The following is a 19,547-nucleotide window of genomic DNA, read 5'->3' as shown; positions in this document are numbered from 1 at the left end:
TTTCAGTAACATATTTACATGATGGAACATGCGTTCACATTATCATCACTGAAGAGTGAGACAATGTTGTCCTCGGGTGCATTTGAGGCCGGAAAAGGTTGCACAACGTTTCGAACGAAGCCGGATGGTGCCCTTCTGTCGTAGGTTCCAGAAGCATAAGGATAGTGTACCAGATGTTGTGGGATATAAGGCCAAAATTCAGCTCTCTTCCCTGTACTCTTCACTCTCTTCAACACCTTGTTTGGTTCAACATAACCACTCACTGTTACCCGGTGTTGCTTTCGGTTCACCTCCACAGATTTTACACCTAAATGCAATTTTAGAGCTACAATTGATTAAATAAATTTACCCACAAAACAAAATACTCAAATATACATATATATTTGGTTGTTCCCCATGCACCCTTTTTTGCTTGAAAAGAAAGGAGCTAGACTTAAAGAAATTTAAACCAAAAAGAGAGTGTGTATGCGTGTGTTAATTTTGACAGATGTACGACACCAACATGTTAAATTACCAATTATTTCAAATGTTTAAGCTAATCGGAAGAGATAAATTTAATTATTTAATCATTACTTTAACACAACAGTCCTACTACTATGACAACTCTATGACCAAGAAAGAGAAAGCCAGAGAACCACTTAAACCAACTTGCAAAACAAGAACTCGACCCCTTGAGTGCAAATGATGTTTTGGACACGTCTGTGGCAAAAGCTCGAATTTTATTTGACTCGTATGGAGGAGATGCTCTGTATGGTGTCGGGATCTAGACGAGACAAAGCCGCTTGTAACCCGGTTATAATAAAAAATTAAAAAAAAAAAAAGAAGAAAAGGAACTGTGTATCTACTCTAGGATTTTTCAGTTCCCCAAGTGTCATACGTTAGACAAAAAAGGGGTAACAACGGAGGTTTTGTAACGGACGGGAGCCGAGACCTTGTTTTGCAGTCTATTGTCTGCTTAACTGTCAGCTGTCATAACTAATTACAACGAAAAAAGAAAACATGTAAAAGTTTAATATTGAATTATTGATGATGGGTTTTCAGAGGTTCACAAAGATCATTTGTTTCCGTTTTTTTATTTATTTTATGTTTGTGGATAATTTGTTTTTCTTATAAACGCAGCTGCTATATGTATGATGTATCCCTTTATTTCACGGGTGCTTCATGTGACATGTCAGGGAATTGCAATGCAGGGGACAAAACAAAGCTAAAACACAGAGAGAGAGAGAGAGCTTCAGAATGTAACCTTTCATGTTGGTAACAGCATTTTTAACTCTCCTTTCACAGCCATCACAGTCCATTTTGACTTTGATCTCCACTGTCTGGGAAAGAGAACATAAACCATCCTTAAAGTTTAAGAAACAGGATCACAGAACAAAACATAACAGTGCAACAGAGAGAGAGAGAGAGAGAGAGAGAGAACCGCGAGCAGAGTATATTATCTAAGTATGAAAGGGTTATCTAATTGGCGATAATATATTGATGAGTACCTGCATTGCTTTGCGCTTGCTCCTTGTGCTGGTGACAGTGCAAAAGTTGGAGAGGTAATCAAGAGCACCCATTTCCCTTTAGAACAAAGCAAATAATGAGAGAGAGAGAGAGAGAGAGAGAGAGAGAGAGAGAGTTATATGATACACTGCGAAGGCTCTGAATATATATATACAAGAGAAGAAGCTGCTTGTTAGATTTAAAAGAAGATATATATGAAAGAAAGCAGGGTCTAGAAAATCGAGTATTATTCCATAAAAAAAAGGGGGAAAAAAAATTCCACAAAGCATGCTAATGTGTCTACAAATAATGAAAGGCAACACTGCTTTTGGGTATGCGTCTTTGTTTATTTTAGTTAGGTTAAAGAAAAGATATTTGTAAAGATCTCTCATATATGTTTACTTTAAATTTTCTTTTTCAATAAGAGTGTGGTTTTGCTTTCCAATTATTTTATCACGAGAAGTTTGTATTAAGAAATTTCCCCCTTTTTTTTAGCATCTCTTGCGTTGGTGGCTATTTTACTTATTAAAAACTACTACATTTTCAACACAAAGTACTCCAACATATTATCTATTACACTCTTTATTGTCTTTAATTGTTATTTTTCAATATGCTTAAGGAGGGAGAAACTAATAAAAAAACAAAAAGTAAACTATTGTCTTCAATATTATATTTTATTCAATGTGCTACAGTGAACTTTTATATGACGTTCACATATGAGAGTTTACTGTCACAAACATTTTACTTTGAAGTATCTGTTGGAGAGCCAAAAAAACATCAATAACTCATTTGATTAATGTTAGCATCTTGAGGGTGAGTGATAGTAAATGTGAAACGGAGATGATCCATTTCATGATTCATTTTTGTTTCATAATATCTAACGATTTATATGGTGTTATGTCATTTACAAATTTTAAATGATGTGGTAACATATTTATCATGTGACACCATATATACCATTAAATCTGTGAAATATAATCTGGACCTTGAAATAAATTTTATCAATTTCACTCGAAACCGCACCGATCACATTAATGAGTTTTTAACTGCATATACACCCACGCATTTATAGTATAAACTATTGAGTTCTCATAATGAGTAGTAATGATGAGTACTTATTAGTGTATAATATATGATCGAGATTACCATCCCCCCAATCTCTCTCATGTAAATACTTTTTTTTTTTCCTCTTCTTTTCTTCTTTGATTTAGAAATATTTTTAATTTGTTCTAGGCTCCTAGCATAGGCATCGGGTGTGCCAAGGGCTAATGTTTAATCGTCTAGAAGATTATATATTATTGTCAATCATCAACCCTAGAAAGTTCAAAGAAGCTCTTTGAGTGATGGCCCTTTAAATTCCCATAGAGAATCTCCTGAATTATGAGCTACCACTCAATTTTCAGACTTCTTTGTTCATTATATTCTGCAACTTTTCTTCTACACCATTAATTTAATCAAAAATTTAAATTTAAATCGAGATTAGACAATCCCAAACAGAGAAGATAAAAGCTCAAGAGAGCAAAAGTATCATAGAGGTGATTTTTAGCCACTGTGTTTTGCTTCAAACTTGCTTCATTAATCACCAAAGAACTTAATAACGAGAAATAAGAGAATTGCTAAACTTTAGAGATAATTTTATCTAAACTTCAGCAAGCACTAGTGCCCACTAAGAGAGACTGAATTTCGATTTTTTTTTTTTCTTTAAAAAGTATTTCATGGTTCGTATTATATTTTGTTGCATGTCTTTGCAAAACAAATTCTCTAAATGAACTTTAATATTTTGCTTTGGAAACATTTTACAATGGAAGACATTTAAAGAGTCTAGGAAGAGGATCCTATTCCGAAGAAGGCTAGTGATACATATAATACTGGTGTGCATGACCAATGTTATTTAATTATAAAATATAATTAAATAATTATTTAAACAGTATATATATATATATATTATAACACTGACGGGCATGATTGTTCATGCACACCAGTATTATATGAATCATTGTTCTCTGAAGAACGCAGAGTCTCAGATGAGAAAGAGAAAAAAAATAATGGAGGCATTTACAATGCCAAGTCACTATTGCTTTAAGGCAATACTTGAGTGTCTACACTTGTGTTATGCTCTAGTATAATGCGAAGGAATGGACGCGTTAAATTAAGTTTGAATTAAAACATAAATAGCCCACTTTAAACAAATTGAAGTTTTATCTTCTTCTATCTCTCGAAATCTTTCTTCCTTGTTAGAATAGAAACTCCAAAAGTGTTCTGATTTGGTTTCATTTTGTGCAAAATGCAATCAAATCTAAGTTTTTTTAGCTCGATTGTATTCCGGAAAAATATTTGGTACAACTAAGTTGCACACCTATTGAATCATTCATCAGAATTGGTGGACACAAATAATTTCTTAAAGAAAGCGCCTTTGTAACGCACCTTCATAGCATTACTTCTTCTGTTGAGATTTCTTTACTAACACGTCATACGGCTATTAGTGAATTGCTGTATAAAATTTAGCAAATACGATAAAGATTGCCAGACTTTGAGCATGGTAACAAGCAAAAGGCTACGTTTTCTCCAACAAAAAGAACCATTTTGATGCTTTGTGCCAGAAACGCGGCATCCATGCCTGCTTATCTGGACCATAATTAAGATGTTGCATCACACCCCCACCAGTGGACCAGAACAAACAGATTTTATAGATTTAAGCGTTATATGATTCTGGATGTCCAATGATGGTGCTGTAACATAATTACATAAACAACTAGAAAGTAATTCTGCCAGATCAATGTTCAAGAAAGAATCTACATCATCTAGTTAATGAACTTGATGCTTCAAGAGGCATTAAAATAGTTACAAATAGTAATGAGGAAGCAAGCTGCTACATTGTTAGAGATTTTTCTCCCATTCAAAAAAAGCACTAGCTATATCTGCGCTATCACTCCAAAATAGCTAACAAAATTTCAATTAGAGCTCCATGGAATAATCGCCTACAAACCCTAGTCTTACCTAGTAAAGAACGAAACATGTACAGCACAACAAGCACATATATAATGGGAGGAGAGCTTAGAAAGTCTCCAACGTAGCTCTTGTTTAAATGAAATTTGAATATCAATTGCAGCTGAAAGTTTGCTTGTAGTTGTACATGAATTGAAAACAATGGCAAATGGACAACAGAAACAAAAACATAAAATGACAGAAAAAATGATGACTCCACAAATTTTCCTAACTTGAACCTCAACCTAAATCTTAAATGCCGCCTAAATAAAATGATCCATTTGTCATAACTTTTTCAGCTTCTGACCTCGCAAGCCATTCCAAAAGGCAGCCGCACTATACACCTTCTTCCCAGGAAGTTGAAGTTCCAAAACCTGGTGGCGTTACCAAAGAAACAAAATCAGCAAGTCATAAAGAGTGAATGTTGTGTGTTTGCCATATTGAAGATGTCAACAGAATATCCACTTTCACTTCCAATGTTTTCCGTTTGAATATATATACCTACATATATTGCAGGTTGACACTGTGAATATATATTCATATGATACATGTTGGTATTGTTTTTTGTTTGTATATATACATACATACATACATATCAATATTCCAAATATTAGGTTTTATACACCAAATGACATTTACAGAGAAAGAAAAGAAAAAGAAAACGTATACTAACATGCCATTCAAACAACCAAAGTAATAAATAAATAAATAAAAACAAATAGAGACTCAAAGATATGGTTGTAGATATTATGAAGCATACCTCAAGTGCTGTGTTCCCTCCGCATGGAAATACCAAGACACCCTTGACAAAAGTAATGTCATCAACATTGCCCTGAATATTTCTTAGGCCACAAACTCTCGTAGTGATAATTTTAAGCTCTACGATATTCTGGTGACCATTTTTCTCATCAATAACTACAATCTTAGCTCGGGTTCCAGGCCACCCTGCAAATGCACGAACCTGGGAAGGTTGTATGTCATGACTGCATGCTTGGACTCAAATAAGAAAGAGCTTACCTTATTATGTAGGACTAGAGCTTCTTCATCAAAAGATAGCCACGACTCTTCAGGACTTATCTGCATAAAGCAGGAAAACCTAAATGTGAGTAATCTTTTACCAATTGAATGTCACTGAACATAAAATATTTGGCCAACTTAATATGCTGCAGAGGTTCATCAACGTATAGATAATTCAGAAACATAAAAGGGTCAGTTTCTCTCCAGTTCCACCTTGTTTGCTAAAATATTCAAATTCTTGGGATTGGATTTGCGGTCAAATGCTGTATGCTACATCCTACAAAGGCACCAAATACCATATTCACTTGTGAATTTTGATATTATTAAAAGCAAAACCACCTTCTGGAGAGAAAAATGGGATTTGCACACAGAAAAATGTTAATAATGCGCGCACACACACAATGTCACCAAGTTCTGCCAACAGTATGTTAAAGACTTGGTAGCCAAAACAACAAGAGCACCACATCATTTGACACACATGTTACACCTCGAAGTATCGCTATAAAATATTGCAAGATAGTAGTACTCCTAGTTCTGTTTCTAGTATGATAGAAATCACACAATGGTACCTTTGGAGCTAAGGTAGCTTTAGAGTCATCCTGGGGTTGTGCTTTCACCCTAGCTGATCCGTCAAATATAGAAGGAAGTTCACGGATTAGAAGTTTAGACCCTGAATATTTCAAAGTAGATCACTCATCAACAAAGTAACTGAATCAAAATGTATATTTAATTGGCAAATAGAATTGTCTGTGACACAAATTAAGTAGCGCATAATTTGCTCATTGAAGAACTTACACTGGACAAAGATACCAGGAAACAAGTTTACGATAACAAATCACCATCAACCAAAAGCTATTGCAGTCTTCATCTAGTAAACCTCATAACTATAACTTTAGAAAACCACGTTGAGGTTCACTTAATGGCAACATGGCCTTAGAATACCCCAGGGCTTATAAGATCAGGAGTCTGCTTACGCATAGTGGTGAAGTTTCATGCCATTTTGCCTACTTACACTTTTTAGTACACCCTGATTCGGTAGGGTATAACTGTTTTTTTTTTTTTTTTTTTAATGATGGGGAACCGTTAAGGCTAGCCACCCACCCTGAAGGTAAATCCCATACCCATGCAAGCCCCATGAATCGGGTAAGACTCAGCTTCACTACGGGCATGACCCCAAATAATTATTTGCACTCGGGAGGAAATACTTGAAATAACTGTTGACCTGTTTCCTTTTATTTTTATGTTTCTATGTTTAATCTGGTTTCTTGATTTAAATATATTCAACCCCAAATGGTAGCTTAATCAGTTGGAAACCACGCCTCATGAAACGAAAGTCACTAATTTGAATTCCACCCCTCCTGGGGCCAATACTTATAAAAAAAAAAAAAAAATTATATTCAGCCTACTTTGGAAGCTCTTTACACAATCTCATGTGATTCATTGAGTGGTTTTGTTTGACAATGTTATTTGTTATTATAAGGTGTGCTTAATATAATTGCCCTGCTTTTAGACAACTTATGCTTTTGGGACTACTGGTTAACAACATGGTGTAAGAGTCAGATTGTCCTTACCTTTGATTCAAGGTTTGTTGGGCAAGCCTGCACATGTAAGGGGAAGTTCGTGAAATGTGCATGTGCAGGCCAGACATATTGTGCAGTCTTCCTATACATAATGTGCAAGACATGGGGAGTTAATTTTCAAATTCCGCTGGCTGTTTTGGTCAGAAAACCTATCCTCTTAATCCAACCTCCAGTCGGATGCATGTCTTCCAAGCACCGACCATTGATGCGTAAGCTTTTTTAAATTACCTTATATTAGTCGTAGTAACAGTTTAAATATAACTAGTAAAAAATTTCTATTTGAAATGTTGAAGAGAGGATACAAACCGATTAATTTTATTATAAAAATAAAAAAATAAACTTGCTGATGAATGTCATACATAGATACAAAGACACATTTTTCCGTGTTCATCTATGAAACAATTACTGTGATACATTTAGAAAGTTAATTGATCAAGGCACCTCGGCCTATAGCATTATCAAGCACAACTACATCATTGTCGGGTAACACAATTTCAGCTTTAGATACAAAGATGAAGTAGCTATAGTTAATTAACTGCATGAATGTTCGACATATTATTAACTAAATGTAGATACTAACAAAAAACCGCACCTTCAGAAAATAGCAATTCAAGTAAATCAGGTGCCTGTAAGCAAAGTATTTTAAGGTTAGTTAGAAGGCGCTAAAAAAGAAGAAAGCAGTCATCCCCTTTCAAGGCAGATAAAGAGGATATTATGAGTTTCATCCAAACAGAGAGAGAGAGAGTTTCAAATCATTTATAAAATTAACTCTTACAATGCCTCAGCTAAAAATGCACACTAAGACTGCTAAGACTGAAGCTAAATGCACAGATACAGCAGTGTCTGTGCTTGCAAAGAGAGACAATAAAGTGCAGCAAATGAAGGAGCCCCTTCCAAAAAAATAGAATAATAACAACAAAGAAGGATAAAAGCTGAACAATTGCAGGATAACAAATAGCTACCATCTTGAATTTAACATACATGACACAATCAATAAGATTTCATCAAACTCAACAGATCTTGCCTCCAAATGCATGTTATGGAGTAATTGATTCAGGCAAATCCACGACAGTTTCAAACAGGACTTAGCAAAAATAAAGACTGGCAGAATCCTTAAACTTGCCTCTATATGCCCCATAATCAATGTAGTAGTTCCAGATTAGCATACCTTAATTTGATCATCAACTTCCAATCTTTCACAGGTAATGACAGGTCCAGCATCAAGTGCACGCACCGTGAATGCCAATGATACTCCTGTTTCTTTAACACCATCCTAATGCATAAATTTACAGATGTCACTGTATACACTTTAGAAGGAAGAAGTGTATTAAGTAGTTAACACAAAGAACATCATAAACCTACAAAGATAAAGAACCTGCAATGCTCTTTGAACAGGGGCAGCACCACGGTACAGTGGCAGCAGACTGGGGTGTATGTTCACTGTCCCTGAGAAAATTAAATTTCAACCTTTGAAATTTTTATAGCAGATTTTTTCAGGCTTCATATGAATCATATCACTTGAAAATTTAGATACTTCAATAGCCATTACTATTGAGTGATAATAAATTGCTATGACATATTGGAAGATTTCCTCATAATGCCAAAGAAACCTAATCCCTCTACCTTAAGAAATAATAAAAAACTGAAAGTAAAGTTTCTTGCTCCCACATTTCCCAAAAGAACATTTTCTTGTTTATATATTATTTATTATGGTGGTTAAACATATCCAAATGGTTTATTTATTAATGGGAAAACGAATGACGAAACAAATATCCATCAATAACTCTATTAGATATGCGTAGGTGAACACATGTACAAGGCACAAAAATCATGAGGCTTACAACTCAAACTCAAGGTCTGTACTTCACATAATCCGAAACCAATATGCTTTTTCCAATGAAAAGATTGGAGGCAAGAGTAAAAACTTGGACATTATAATAAACCGCACAAGCCATAAGCAAGATAAATTCTTACTCTTTTTTGCATTACTAGAGAATGTGCAAGTAATTGGGTATGCTCAAACATTGTAAATGGCATATTTATGTGACAAAAAAAAATGTGGTCCCATTGATGCTCATGCCATTAACAAAGAAGTGGGAAGCACAATATTCTCAATTTTGTTAGAAAAGAATATATTTGACTAACCCAATGGTGGAATATTGAGAAACTTGCTGGGTAAAATATTCCCATATGCTGCTGTAATGCAGAGTTCTGGATGCAAAGCTTTTAAATTTGACAAGAACATGTCCTGCATACAGAAAGAAAAATGAATCTCTTCCTGTGGTCTGCCATCTATTCTAGATGAAGTTAAAATGATAGTCTTGTACCTGTTTTCGGTTTTGGGATTTGAAGAGTTTTTGAAAAGTGAAAATTGAGAAGTGTCTTCAGTTGGGGCGACATTTGAAAATGTGTTGATTGTGGGGTCCACGAAAGAAATTTTTTTTGATAATTGAAATGTGTTTTCGATTTTTTTTTTTTTTTAATTATTTTTTTTTTAAAAAAAAAGTGTTTTTAAAACATAAAACAGGAGGATAAAACAAATCTGTTGGAGGCTCCCCAGTCTTTTACTATAGCTTCACGTAATGATCCGAAAACTTGAATAAGAAAGAAAATATAATTTACTTGATTAAAGTTTGCAGTGCTTGCAGTGCCCAATTTGTATTCACAAGTTCCTTTTCTGTATGAAAACCCACTGGCAGACAAAATTTTTTGAATGTAGCAAACGTTCTCAACCCCCTTTTTTCATTATATAAGTTTAAATTTATTTCAACAAAAGATCATGAGAGGCATAACCCAATTAAATTTGCAAAAACAAAATGGCAATACTATCACAAGGAAAGGACGAGTTTACAAACTTCTGCAATAAGAAGAAAATGCAGGTCTAGTGCAGGAATTCACCCAGATACACAAACCCAAACACCACTTACGGGATTGAACAAGTGGCTTCACCTTCCGCCTCTTGCTTATGCAAGAAGGAAATGCCATTTTGTCGAAAGACCAGGCTTGTATGTTGTAAATGAATCCAATCACTACTTTAACTGCTACTTAAACATAATTTCAGAAGCAGAAACCATTGATTACCTCTCCAGCCTTCTCAGGTGTGAAAATGAGGTCAGAAGAGAAGCCTCTGTCCAGAGCATACTGAGCCAATGGAGAAGGCATCACCTTTCCCCCTCTATTCCTTCTAGAAGGCGGCTGAGTAACAATTGCTGCAACCTAAACCATACCAAATTAGCAATCAATAACATCAACCTCTTAAAACAATCTAAATTCTAAACGTTAACAGTCAATCCCTAAAATCTTCTCTGACGGCTCAACGAACTAACTTTTACACTGACATATGCACTCTGGCCATAAATTAAGCTTCAAAGAGTAAGATTAAAATTAAAAAGATGCTAAGAATCCTAATGCTATAAAAGTAACCCCAATCAAATAAATAGTAAAATAAACACTCCAAGTAATATGACAGATATGAAACTGAAGGAACAAAAGTCAGCCCAATATAATGGAATGAAATTATGGTCCAATACCTCAAACAAGGAGTCTGGAGCAGTAGATGCACTGAGAAGGGTATCAAGGACTGTTGCAGAGACCTGCAAGAATACCCATTTCGTTAGAGACCCAAATAACAAAGATAGACACAGCAAACGAACGAGAGAGCGTACCTGAGGAGAGCCCAAGAAGACAAGGGGCTTCTTCTTGGAACAGAAGCTTAGAGAAGAAGATGAAGAGGTGGAACTCTGGAAACAGAAACAACGACGAAGCATCAGCGAGGAATTCATTCCTCTTCCTCGCTGTCTCTCTCTCCCCCTCTGTTCAACGGCTACTGGAGTTTTACCTCTGCTCTGCTCTATATCTGTACGTGTAATGTTATCTGCTACATCCGTAGTTTCATTTGATGTTCCGTTCAAGAAGAGGCTCAGGTGGAAGGTCGAAAGGATTAAGGTGCGGCTCGGGCAGGTTGGGCTCACTTGGGTCGACTTAAAGCGCAGTCCAAGCCCAGTTTAGAAAGACCCAGATTGGGTTCACTTGGTCCATTTGGGTTTATAATTTCAAAACGTGCAATGTAAAAATAATAATTTTAAAATATAAAATTTCAAAATGTGATTTTAAAAATATAGTTAAAAATTTGGTAAAATCGCAATTTAGCATTTACATTATACATTTTAAAAAACGCACCATTTGAAATCAGATGTTTTCTTATGTTTTCAAATCGCAATTATTTAAAAACGCACTCATATACCATACAATTTTTTATAATTTGGGTAAAAATTTTACTTTTTAATCTGTAAAATTGTAATGCCAAACATACTTGTTTTGTATGACTGACAATGCTGACTAATATTATGTGTCATTGTGGTAAATTGAAGGCATTTTTTGTTTCCAATGATTCCAAAAACACTTTTCTAACATAGTTGTAATCCTCAAGTAATTTATATTTTCATTTTTCACTTCCGATCTAGAAGGAAATCCTGTCATCTTTGCACTTAAAAAGTTATTTCTCAGAACCCATTCGTCAAAAATTAAGAAGTGAAGCCATGATATCTATTTTGAGTAGTTTGCTTGGGAAATGCTTATTGGCTACCTTTATAGTTGAATCTCACAACTAAGAGTCTTGGCTTCAGGCTTGGTTGATTTGACCTGATTTTCTTTTCTTAGACAAGTAAATTGAGTTGATATGTGATATAGACGTGGTTATTTCTCAATATGGCTTCTACTCGTGGCTTGCGTGATAGTTATATTTGAAGACTTGGCATGAATTCCAACTCTTGTCATGATTGGAGCTTTATATATTAGATGATTGACTTTTGATGTTCCAACACGCAAAATAGTCTAGGTGTTATCTTTGTGATCCTGATAATGGCAATGGTTTCTTAGTTTTAGTTGTGGTGGAGAAAGGAAGGAGGGTGAGATATTTCTCGCATGGCGAAAGACTAGTCTCGGAGAAGACGAGAGAGGAAGACTTGGGAACAGAATGCAAGCACCATCTTCTTTATACTCTTCAACTTAGTTTCAGATCAGCAATTAGAGACTACATTGATCCTAGTCAACCTTTTATCAATCTGTTTATTTGTTTGTCCAAGGCAATCAGTAAGATATTCCATTCTGATTTCTCAGACCATAATTTTACAAGGAATATTTCCAAGGCCCCTGAAAGAGAGAGGAAAGTGGTATACTATACCCTTTACAAACTAGTAATCAAGGGCAATCTGCACCAAGCTCTGTAGAATTCCATATACAAACATCCAAGTTGATATGTCCAGACCTACTAATGAAACGAAATGGAATCAGAAGAAAATCCATTTGGGGAAAACCTTCCACCCGTCCTGGAAAAGTCTCTGTCACTGATTTTAATCTCAAAGAGCTGCTTCCTCTTCCTGATACAAGATCATACAAGAATCTTCCCTTTGATGAGCTTGGTCCAATACAAGTTATCATGACAGTGTTCCCAATACTTTCAACACCCTTGTTCAGGAGAAAAAGAACACCATCCTCCTCTGCTTGAAGAACAAGGAACTGTTCATGCATCCCTAAGGAGACAGCCAATGGGCTATTATACCGGAAGCGCCTTCCAGAATCCCAATGTTTACTGCTGAAGTGTAGTGACAACTGATCAGATGAGCCAACAAAGCTGCAGTCTAGAAGCGGGCATGAACATGATGGAGCATAGATGCATGTTTCTTCATGGTCATTATTCATGTAATCTACTGTTTCATTACAACCGTACTCTTTGGTCCGGCACGGCATTCTGACTGAATCAACCACCACCTCAATGTCCCCACAGACAACATTTTCACTCCTAATAAGAATTGGCATCTCTTCCTGTAGAATCATATCAACCAAGCCCGCCCTTAAATTATATAAAAATAAAATGAATGAATACACTTTTATGCAGTTATGGTCAAACTCCTCAATAAATCTTTCATTTTTTTTCTTTTTTCTTTTTAATTATATATTATGAAATAGGGAAAGACTTTCTCAAGCGAAGAAAACACTGGTATCAGGAGAGTCTAATATGAATTTATGGTCCAATTCGGGAAAAAGAATTTAAAACAATAAATCTATCTGCTGGATAAGTAGTAATCAGCAATCGACTCCTAGTGTATCTCAAGACACTAACAATGCCAATAACTACTTGCTGATAAACAGCCCATATGAACAATACTTTCTTTTATCTTCAATTTTTTGTTGGGTGAACAAGACATAGAGATACCCTAATTTCTTTCCATCAGAAGTACTATGATTATACAACCCCAATCGTTTAAGTGAAAAAAAGAAAAGAAAAAGAAACAGATAATATTTTGAGACACTCTTAATTATTATTCTCCATTCTGCAACTGTTGCAAGCATAGTGTACTGGTGAAAACAGTGACCTCCCAATTGTTAAGAAGAAGAGGATGTTTACTGTAATTTTAGTCATAAAACCTAGGATGTAAGCAGATCTTTATTATCCAAACTATATATATACTCCGAAAACCAATAAGATAATCCATTAATACAAATTTTAGTACATTACGTATATTGACCAAACTGCTCTGTACATTTTATCATTCTAATTAGATCTGATTTCTTTTCTTTTCTTTTCTTTTTACTGGTTGTTTTATGCATTATATATGTGCATCATGGTATATCAACCAATATCATGTCCTACATAACCATCAAATTGTATTTAAGCAATTACGCCAGTCTACAGCCACACTATGACAAAGATAATGCTCTGACGGCAACAGCCATCAATGCCATGTGTCTTGTCACAGCATATAAACAAGAGAGGAGATGTCAAGGATTCATCTCTAACTGTATGTCCTCCTAGATTGATTAAAACATATGAAACTATACATATCACAACCCCTCCCCACTGTCATGTGACTATTGTTAAGAGGAAGGAGACAACAAGAAGCAAGTTTAAAGAGAAAGAGTCAGAGAATTGACGACCTCATCCATAGTAATCTCCCCGTTCATTTGTTCTTTGTCAGGCTATGAAACAGAGAAACACAAGAACACAGTGTGTCAAACATTTTACTTATACGGAGGGTGATCCTTTAATAGGTTATAATACACTTTTAGGTGAAGGGACCTTAGATATGTCACTTATGCCAAAAAAAAAAAAAATTTGTTATGCAATAATATTCTTTCCAATATCAAGGCAAACAGGTCAATCTCAAGACAAAACTTAAGCCTACAGCTGAACAAAACACATCTTGGCTAGAAATAAGAGGAACAGAGACAGGATTTTAACTTAGGATTGCAAAAATAATAAAAACAAAAGGAAATTAAAAAGAAAAAGTGATAATATTATAATAAGTTACAAACTCAACAATAAAATTTTTAGGGTAAAGTCCACATACTCCACTCAAACTACCACTCAATTGACAATGTCTCCATCCAAACTTTCAATTGAGACAATGTCCCCCCAAACTACAAAAAATTGCCAATGTCCCCAATGACAAAAATACCATTAACAAAATAAAATAAAAGTTAAAAAAATTCTAAAACTAATTTAAAAATAAAAAATAAAAAACTAGGGTGTGAAATTAAAAAAAAAAAAAAAAAAATTGTTTTTTTTTCAAGATTTCAAATTTATTTGAGTATTTTTGTCTTATTGAAAAACATCTAGGGTCACTTCTATCTTTTTGCTGGTTTTGGGGGGAGGGAGGGGCTTGGGGGAGGACATTGTCATTAGATGTGGCTCCTATAGATAACACTTTTTTCAGATGTGGTCCACAAAGGCAACACTTTTTCAAAAATACTTTTCAAAACGCTTTTCAAAAACTTTACCAAACAAGCCCAAATTATTTCTCAAGAATCTCAATGCCGTGACTACCTGTTTCCCCTCCTGCTCAAAAACAGGACCAAGCTTAACCGTGATGCCTATGCTGTCTACTGGTTGGCCATCGAGTTGATCTCTGCACTCTGAGGACTCCATGCCAAGGCACCTCTCCTTGCATATCACCTGCACAACAGCAGCTAGTTTGATAAATGCATACGTAGTTATACCATCACATATAGCAAATTTGAATGTACCTGTCCTAAGCCATAGCCACCAAGTTCTTTTTCTCGTCTTTCTCTCTCAGTAATCTCCTCCTCACCCCATGAAGACAAGCATGGAACAACTGCACTGGACAAAGGAGCACATCCCTCAATGGAGATGCTCTCATAGTAAAAGAGCTGAAAAGAAATATAAGTTCAGTGAAATCAATAATATGTTCGAATAGTTTAAGATAAAGTCATCACAGCTTACTTATAAGAATCTATTTACCTGGAGAAACAACAGACAACCACCAACTGCCAGTTGCTTCCCTAGACGAAAGCGAGATACTTCTCGAACTAGACGGTCAAGTAAGAATTTCCCCCAGTTGTACTGATGGACAACATCCATATTTGTCAAAAAGTGGAGGAACGATGGGCTAACGTCCAGCCTCGCTGTTGGGGACAGCAGAGTGCCTAATGCATAGAGGACAAATGATCTCTTAAAATCCTCTCCTGCTTCTGGAGCTGCCAACCGCTCCTCTAGAAGTCGCACTGAAATCCCATGATTTGTAGCATTGTAACTATGACGTAAGTTTGCAATCAAATCATCCGGCCCTGAGTTCACTACATCCTTTCCACTAGCCACTAATCCCATCACAAGCTCCACATCTTTTGGGGATAAAGAAACCCTCTCACCACAAATCTCCAAGCTACATCTTGTAGTGTTGAACCTCTCCAATAGCCAAAGGCACAAACTGCGGCGGAGTGTCCTACATCTAAGGCCAAGAAGGCTTCCAAATCCCATGCTCTTCACCGCAGCCTTCTGTTCAGGTGTGAAACGCTGTAACACATTGAATAAGCGTCCAGGAGAGCATCTTGTTACAAGCTTACTCTGCATTGTAGAGGCTGTAAAATTCACCAGATGCAAACTCATAGGGAAAAAAAAAAAAAAAAAATACCGAGAAATCTGCATTACCTGTTTCCTTGGCTTGGGGCTACGGGCAGGAGATGTACTCAAGTAGTTATCCCACACTTCACGAGCACGCTTAGTGTATTTTGCTTTCTCCTCCGGGCTCATAGACTTCCAAGCATCCGATGCAGCCTTTGTGGCCTGAAATGGAAAAAGTCATTACATCCAATCATTTGTTTAAATATAGATACCAATAAAAAAAATAATGCATTGCTACTCAATTTAAAAGTCGATCAAGAGGCTCACAGCTTTAAGACCAGAGGACTCAGGATGAGAAGCACTATACTCCTTGATAAACTCCCGGCTATAATTTTATTTTAGAGATTAGTTTTTGGAAATAATAACCCAAACAGGTATTTGCTTAGAAAAAGCAGATACTACTTCAAAGAAAAGCATTACCTAAAGTACACCCATGAGCATGCAGGACGAGGAGTGGCAACTTGCTTCTTTTTCTTCTTCTTTTTCCTCTTTTCTTCTGAGACAATCTGATCATCAGCCTTTCGCTTTACTCTTGCAATATCTCCTTCATTAGGTACCTGGAATTTTAGGTCAAACAAAATGTTGTAGGTCAATGGCTAACAAAATAAAATCCTATAAAGAAATGTTTTATATCCAAAAAAGCTTACCAAATAGAATAGAATTTATTAGTACTAGATACAATATCTCAAGAAGAAAACTCTAGAGGCACCTTGAACTTCATAGCTCTCCATGGTAAAAAGCAAGATATAACTAATTTCTCATGAAAGACTGCTGATCTTGGTCATACCTTAAGCAGCTTTGAGTGATGGGTGATGTTCAAAAAGCTACTACGACATTTTCTATGTTCGATGCAGAATTTAGAGGCCCACAAATGAGAATACTCAAAGTGATGCTTATGAAGAATTGGTGTCATTTCTGGCTAGGGCAGCTTGCAAATTCTTTTGGTAATTTGTGGAACAGAGGAGGCCTTCAGCTTGTTTATCTAATAGGATACTTAGCCTGTAAATACTTCAACATGAAAGTTACCTCTGTAGCTTATCGTTTTGAGGTGCTGATGGACGAATGAAATAAAGTGTTTCAGCCTCTTATGGTTTATTCGTGGGGTGTGATGCCATAATTTGGGTATTGGCGTGGTTGTGATGCTCAAGAAACCTAGGTCTGGCACTTGGTTGTTTTTCATAAGTTAATTTCATCTAGTTTCTTCTCTCTCTCTCTTCTTTTTTTTTTTTTTTTTTTTTCAAATGACGGATAACCCCTAAGGCAGCCATTTCGTGTACCTACCCCTAAAAAGCAAAACCCGGATGCGTGCAAGGCTCCCCTCTCACACATGCAAATCGGGTAAGACTCGGCTTTGCCACAGATGTGGCACTAAAGAATTGTTTGCACCCAAGACATCTATTTTCATCTCTTCAAGTTCTAAAGAACTATTATTACCATAAGACTGCCACAAACCTAATAAATTCAGCAAGAATCCATTCCTTCATAGAATTAGTAGTGCTGGAATATAAGATTTGAATAAGATCTATTACTATTGACTAAACCAGCCCCAAAATCCTTACATCCTTAGTTATTAGGTGTTGACCAAGTAAGATATTGCATCCTTCTAAACGACATATCTTTGAGGTCAGGTCTTTTTTCCATAAGCTTTCTTCCTTGGGGACATCCTTTTTCCCGTGGAGGAGTATATGAAAAGTAAAAGTTCCATTGAGAGTTAGTTTCTTTGTGTGGACAACGACTCTTGGAAAGATTTTGACCTTGGATAATTTGCGTAAAAGAGGTATCATTGTGGTGGGCTGGTGTTGTATATGCAAGCATAGTGGCGAGTCTATAAACCATCTTCTCCTTCACTATGAAGTGGCCCGAGCCTTATGGAGTCTGGTTTTCTCTCTTTTTGCTGTTACTTGGGTCATGCCTAGAGTAGGGGTAGATTTGTTAGCCTGTTCGCGCGGTCAGCAAGGCAATATTTCAGCTAAGGAGGTATAGTGAATTGCACCACTGTGTGCCATGTGGATTATTTGGCGAGAGCGGAATGGAAGATGTTTTGAAGATCAAGAAAGGTTAATGGAAGAGCTCAAAAAGTTGTTTATTCAAACTCTATTCCATTGGGCCGACGCTTTTAGTGTGCCTCAATTTTCTACTATGTCTCAATTTTTATCTTTATGTTCTTCTTTCTGCCTTTAGTGGGGCCTTTCTTTGTATACTTCATGTATACTAGGGTTGCGCCCCTCTGCACTTTTCAATGAATCACTTATTTATCAAAAAGATACTGCATCAGATTTGGTTCCACAGCTCTTTGTCCTACATCAATATCACAGATGAGAGAGCTTACATCAATATCCCCATTATTCTCCAATCAGCCACTCATGTTCTTTATTCAATTTAGAGTCTTCCTAGGTGGTTTACCAGATTCATGATCATGCTTTTAGCAGAGCACCTCAATGCTATTCACGGCTGTACCTTGTGATTTTATTTTATTTTATTTTTTAAAAATCTTTAAGATGGACATAATCTTGTGTTCTCAAAGCAACTAATTTAGTCTTTCATGGATACAATTTCTTACCAAGTAAAATATATGTACGTTAATGTATATATTAAATAAAAATCTGCCATTCAAGTGGTACATAAAGCTGTTTTCAGTGACAATGAACTGCTTAAAAACAGCCATGCTTTTCCGGGTGGTACCTATGCCGTTCAACATTGTACACTACAACATATTCAAGCATCTTCTAATTCTCTTTTAACAGAAATCCCATGCCTTTCAAAATAGTAACATAAACCCAATGAAATTCAAGCATTAAACCATTCAGAAACGTACACAGAGCCTAACCAAATCCAAATATAAAAATCACTACCGGGTTGTACCTCATGCTGTCACGCATTGTACCTTCCCAGTTATATTTATATCTAGCTGAATTTAACATAATTGGAAACTGTTATTGCGAAAGCAACAGAAATAAAAATCGTATAGGGTTTGAGAAGCAAAACCATTTTTCTGAGAACGATGCCTGCAGCTGAAGCAAAATTAGGATTAGAGGGGCCTCGGATTCCGTGAATCTCAATGGGAATCGACTCCAATTGAAGTCGCAGTAGGTGAAAGAAAAGGGCTTTTGCTATTGACTCTCATCTTCATCCTCCTCGCCTTTGCACTTTGCAGAGTCGCTGTGTTGCGTTGTACTTTCTGATTTTGTGACCAAAAAAAATGTTGTTTTATTAGTAAAATAAATTATTTTCTTTACTGGTTAAGGTTATGCTGGGGTCACTTGGAAAAAATGTTGAAAATGCATGGCAACTACTAAACTTCATTTATAAAACATCTTAATACATCTTTTATCACATTTGAATTGGCATTTTTTGAAGGACGAAATTAGGATTTTTTTGTGCGGGAAAGGCCAAATTTCAATTAGAATCGCTCGGAGGGACCATAATTAACTTTGTAGGTCCTTCGTACGAAAATGCCTTGTTTTGAAGGACTATAATTAGTCTATAATGGATTTACGAAAAAAAAAAAAAAAAAACCAATTATTATATTCACTTAAGATAAGAAATTAATAATTTAAAAC

General features: G+C 35.8%; 3 protein-coding genes across 4 annotated transcripts; all 3 read right to left on the bottom strand.

The window, feature by feature from the left end:
• Positions 1 to 1,576, bottom strand: LOC132182973 (heavy metal-associated isoprenylated plant protein 21). The gene is made up of 3 exons (XM_059596349.1): positions 1,488 to 1,576; positions 1,244 to 1,319; positions 1 to 307 (listed from the first exon to the last, which is right to left on the bottom strand). Exons 1-3 carry the CDS (start codon positions 1,557 to 1,559, stop codon positions 15 to 17), a joined length of 441 nt encoding a protein of 146 aa, XP_059452332.1. The 5' UTR covers positions 1,560 to 1,576; the 3' UTR covers positions 1 to 14.
• Positions 1,577 to 4,502: 2,926 nt separating this feature from the next.
• Positions 4,503 to 10,954, bottom strand: LOC132181289 (uncharacterized). The gene is made up of 11 exons (XM_059594438.1): positions 10,733 to 10,954; positions 10,598 to 10,660; positions 10,149 to 10,283; positions 9,213 to 9,315; positions 8,443 to 8,513; positions 8,236 to 8,340; positions 7,660 to 7,693; positions 6,057 to 6,157; positions 5,488 to 5,547; positions 5,231 to 5,431; positions 4,503 to 4,844 (listed from the first exon to the last, which is right to left on the bottom strand). Exons 1-11 carry the CDS (start codon positions 10,847 to 10,849, stop codon positions 4,755 to 4,757), a joined length of 1,080 nt encoding a protein of 359 aa, XP_059450421.1. The 5' UTR covers positions 10,850 to 10,954; the 3' UTR covers positions 4,503 to 4,754.
• A 1,086-nt stretch (positions 10,955 to 12,040) lies between these two features.
• LOC132182849 (uncharacterized) lies at positions 12,041 to 19,161 on the bottom strand. 2 transcript variants are annotated; one of them, XM_059596202.1, is made up of 9 exons: positions 18,973 to 19,161; positions 16,408 to 16,544; positions 16,255 to 16,312; positions 16,015 to 16,149; positions 15,328 to 15,930; positions 15,093 to 15,236; positions 14,893 to 15,021; positions 14,004 to 14,045; positions 12,041 to 12,890 (listed from the first exon to the last, which is right to left on the bottom strand). In XM_059596202.1, exons 1-9 carry the CDS (start codon positions 18,973 to 18,975, stop codon positions 12,267 to 12,269), a joined length of 1,875 nt encoding a protein of 624 aa, XP_059452185.1. In that variant the 5' UTR covers positions 18,976 to 19,161; the 3' UTR covers positions 12,041 to 12,266. The 2 variants fall into 2 exon arrangements, with proteins under 2 accessions (XP_059452185.1, XP_059452186.1); XM_059596203.1 differs by lacking the exon at positions 14,004 to 14,045.
• Positions 19,162 to 19,547: the final 386 nt, after the last annotated feature.

This window comes from Corylus avellana, chromosome ca5, assembly GCF_901000735.1.
Source record: "Corylus avellana chromosome ca5, CavTom2PMs-1.0".
Taxonomy (NCBI): Eukaryota; Viridiplantae; Streptophyta; class Magnoliopsida; order Fagales; family Betulaceae; genus Corylus; species Corylus avellana.
The sequence above is the reverse complement of the archived record's forward strand: the minus strand, read 5'-3'. Positions and strand labels throughout refer to the sequence as shown.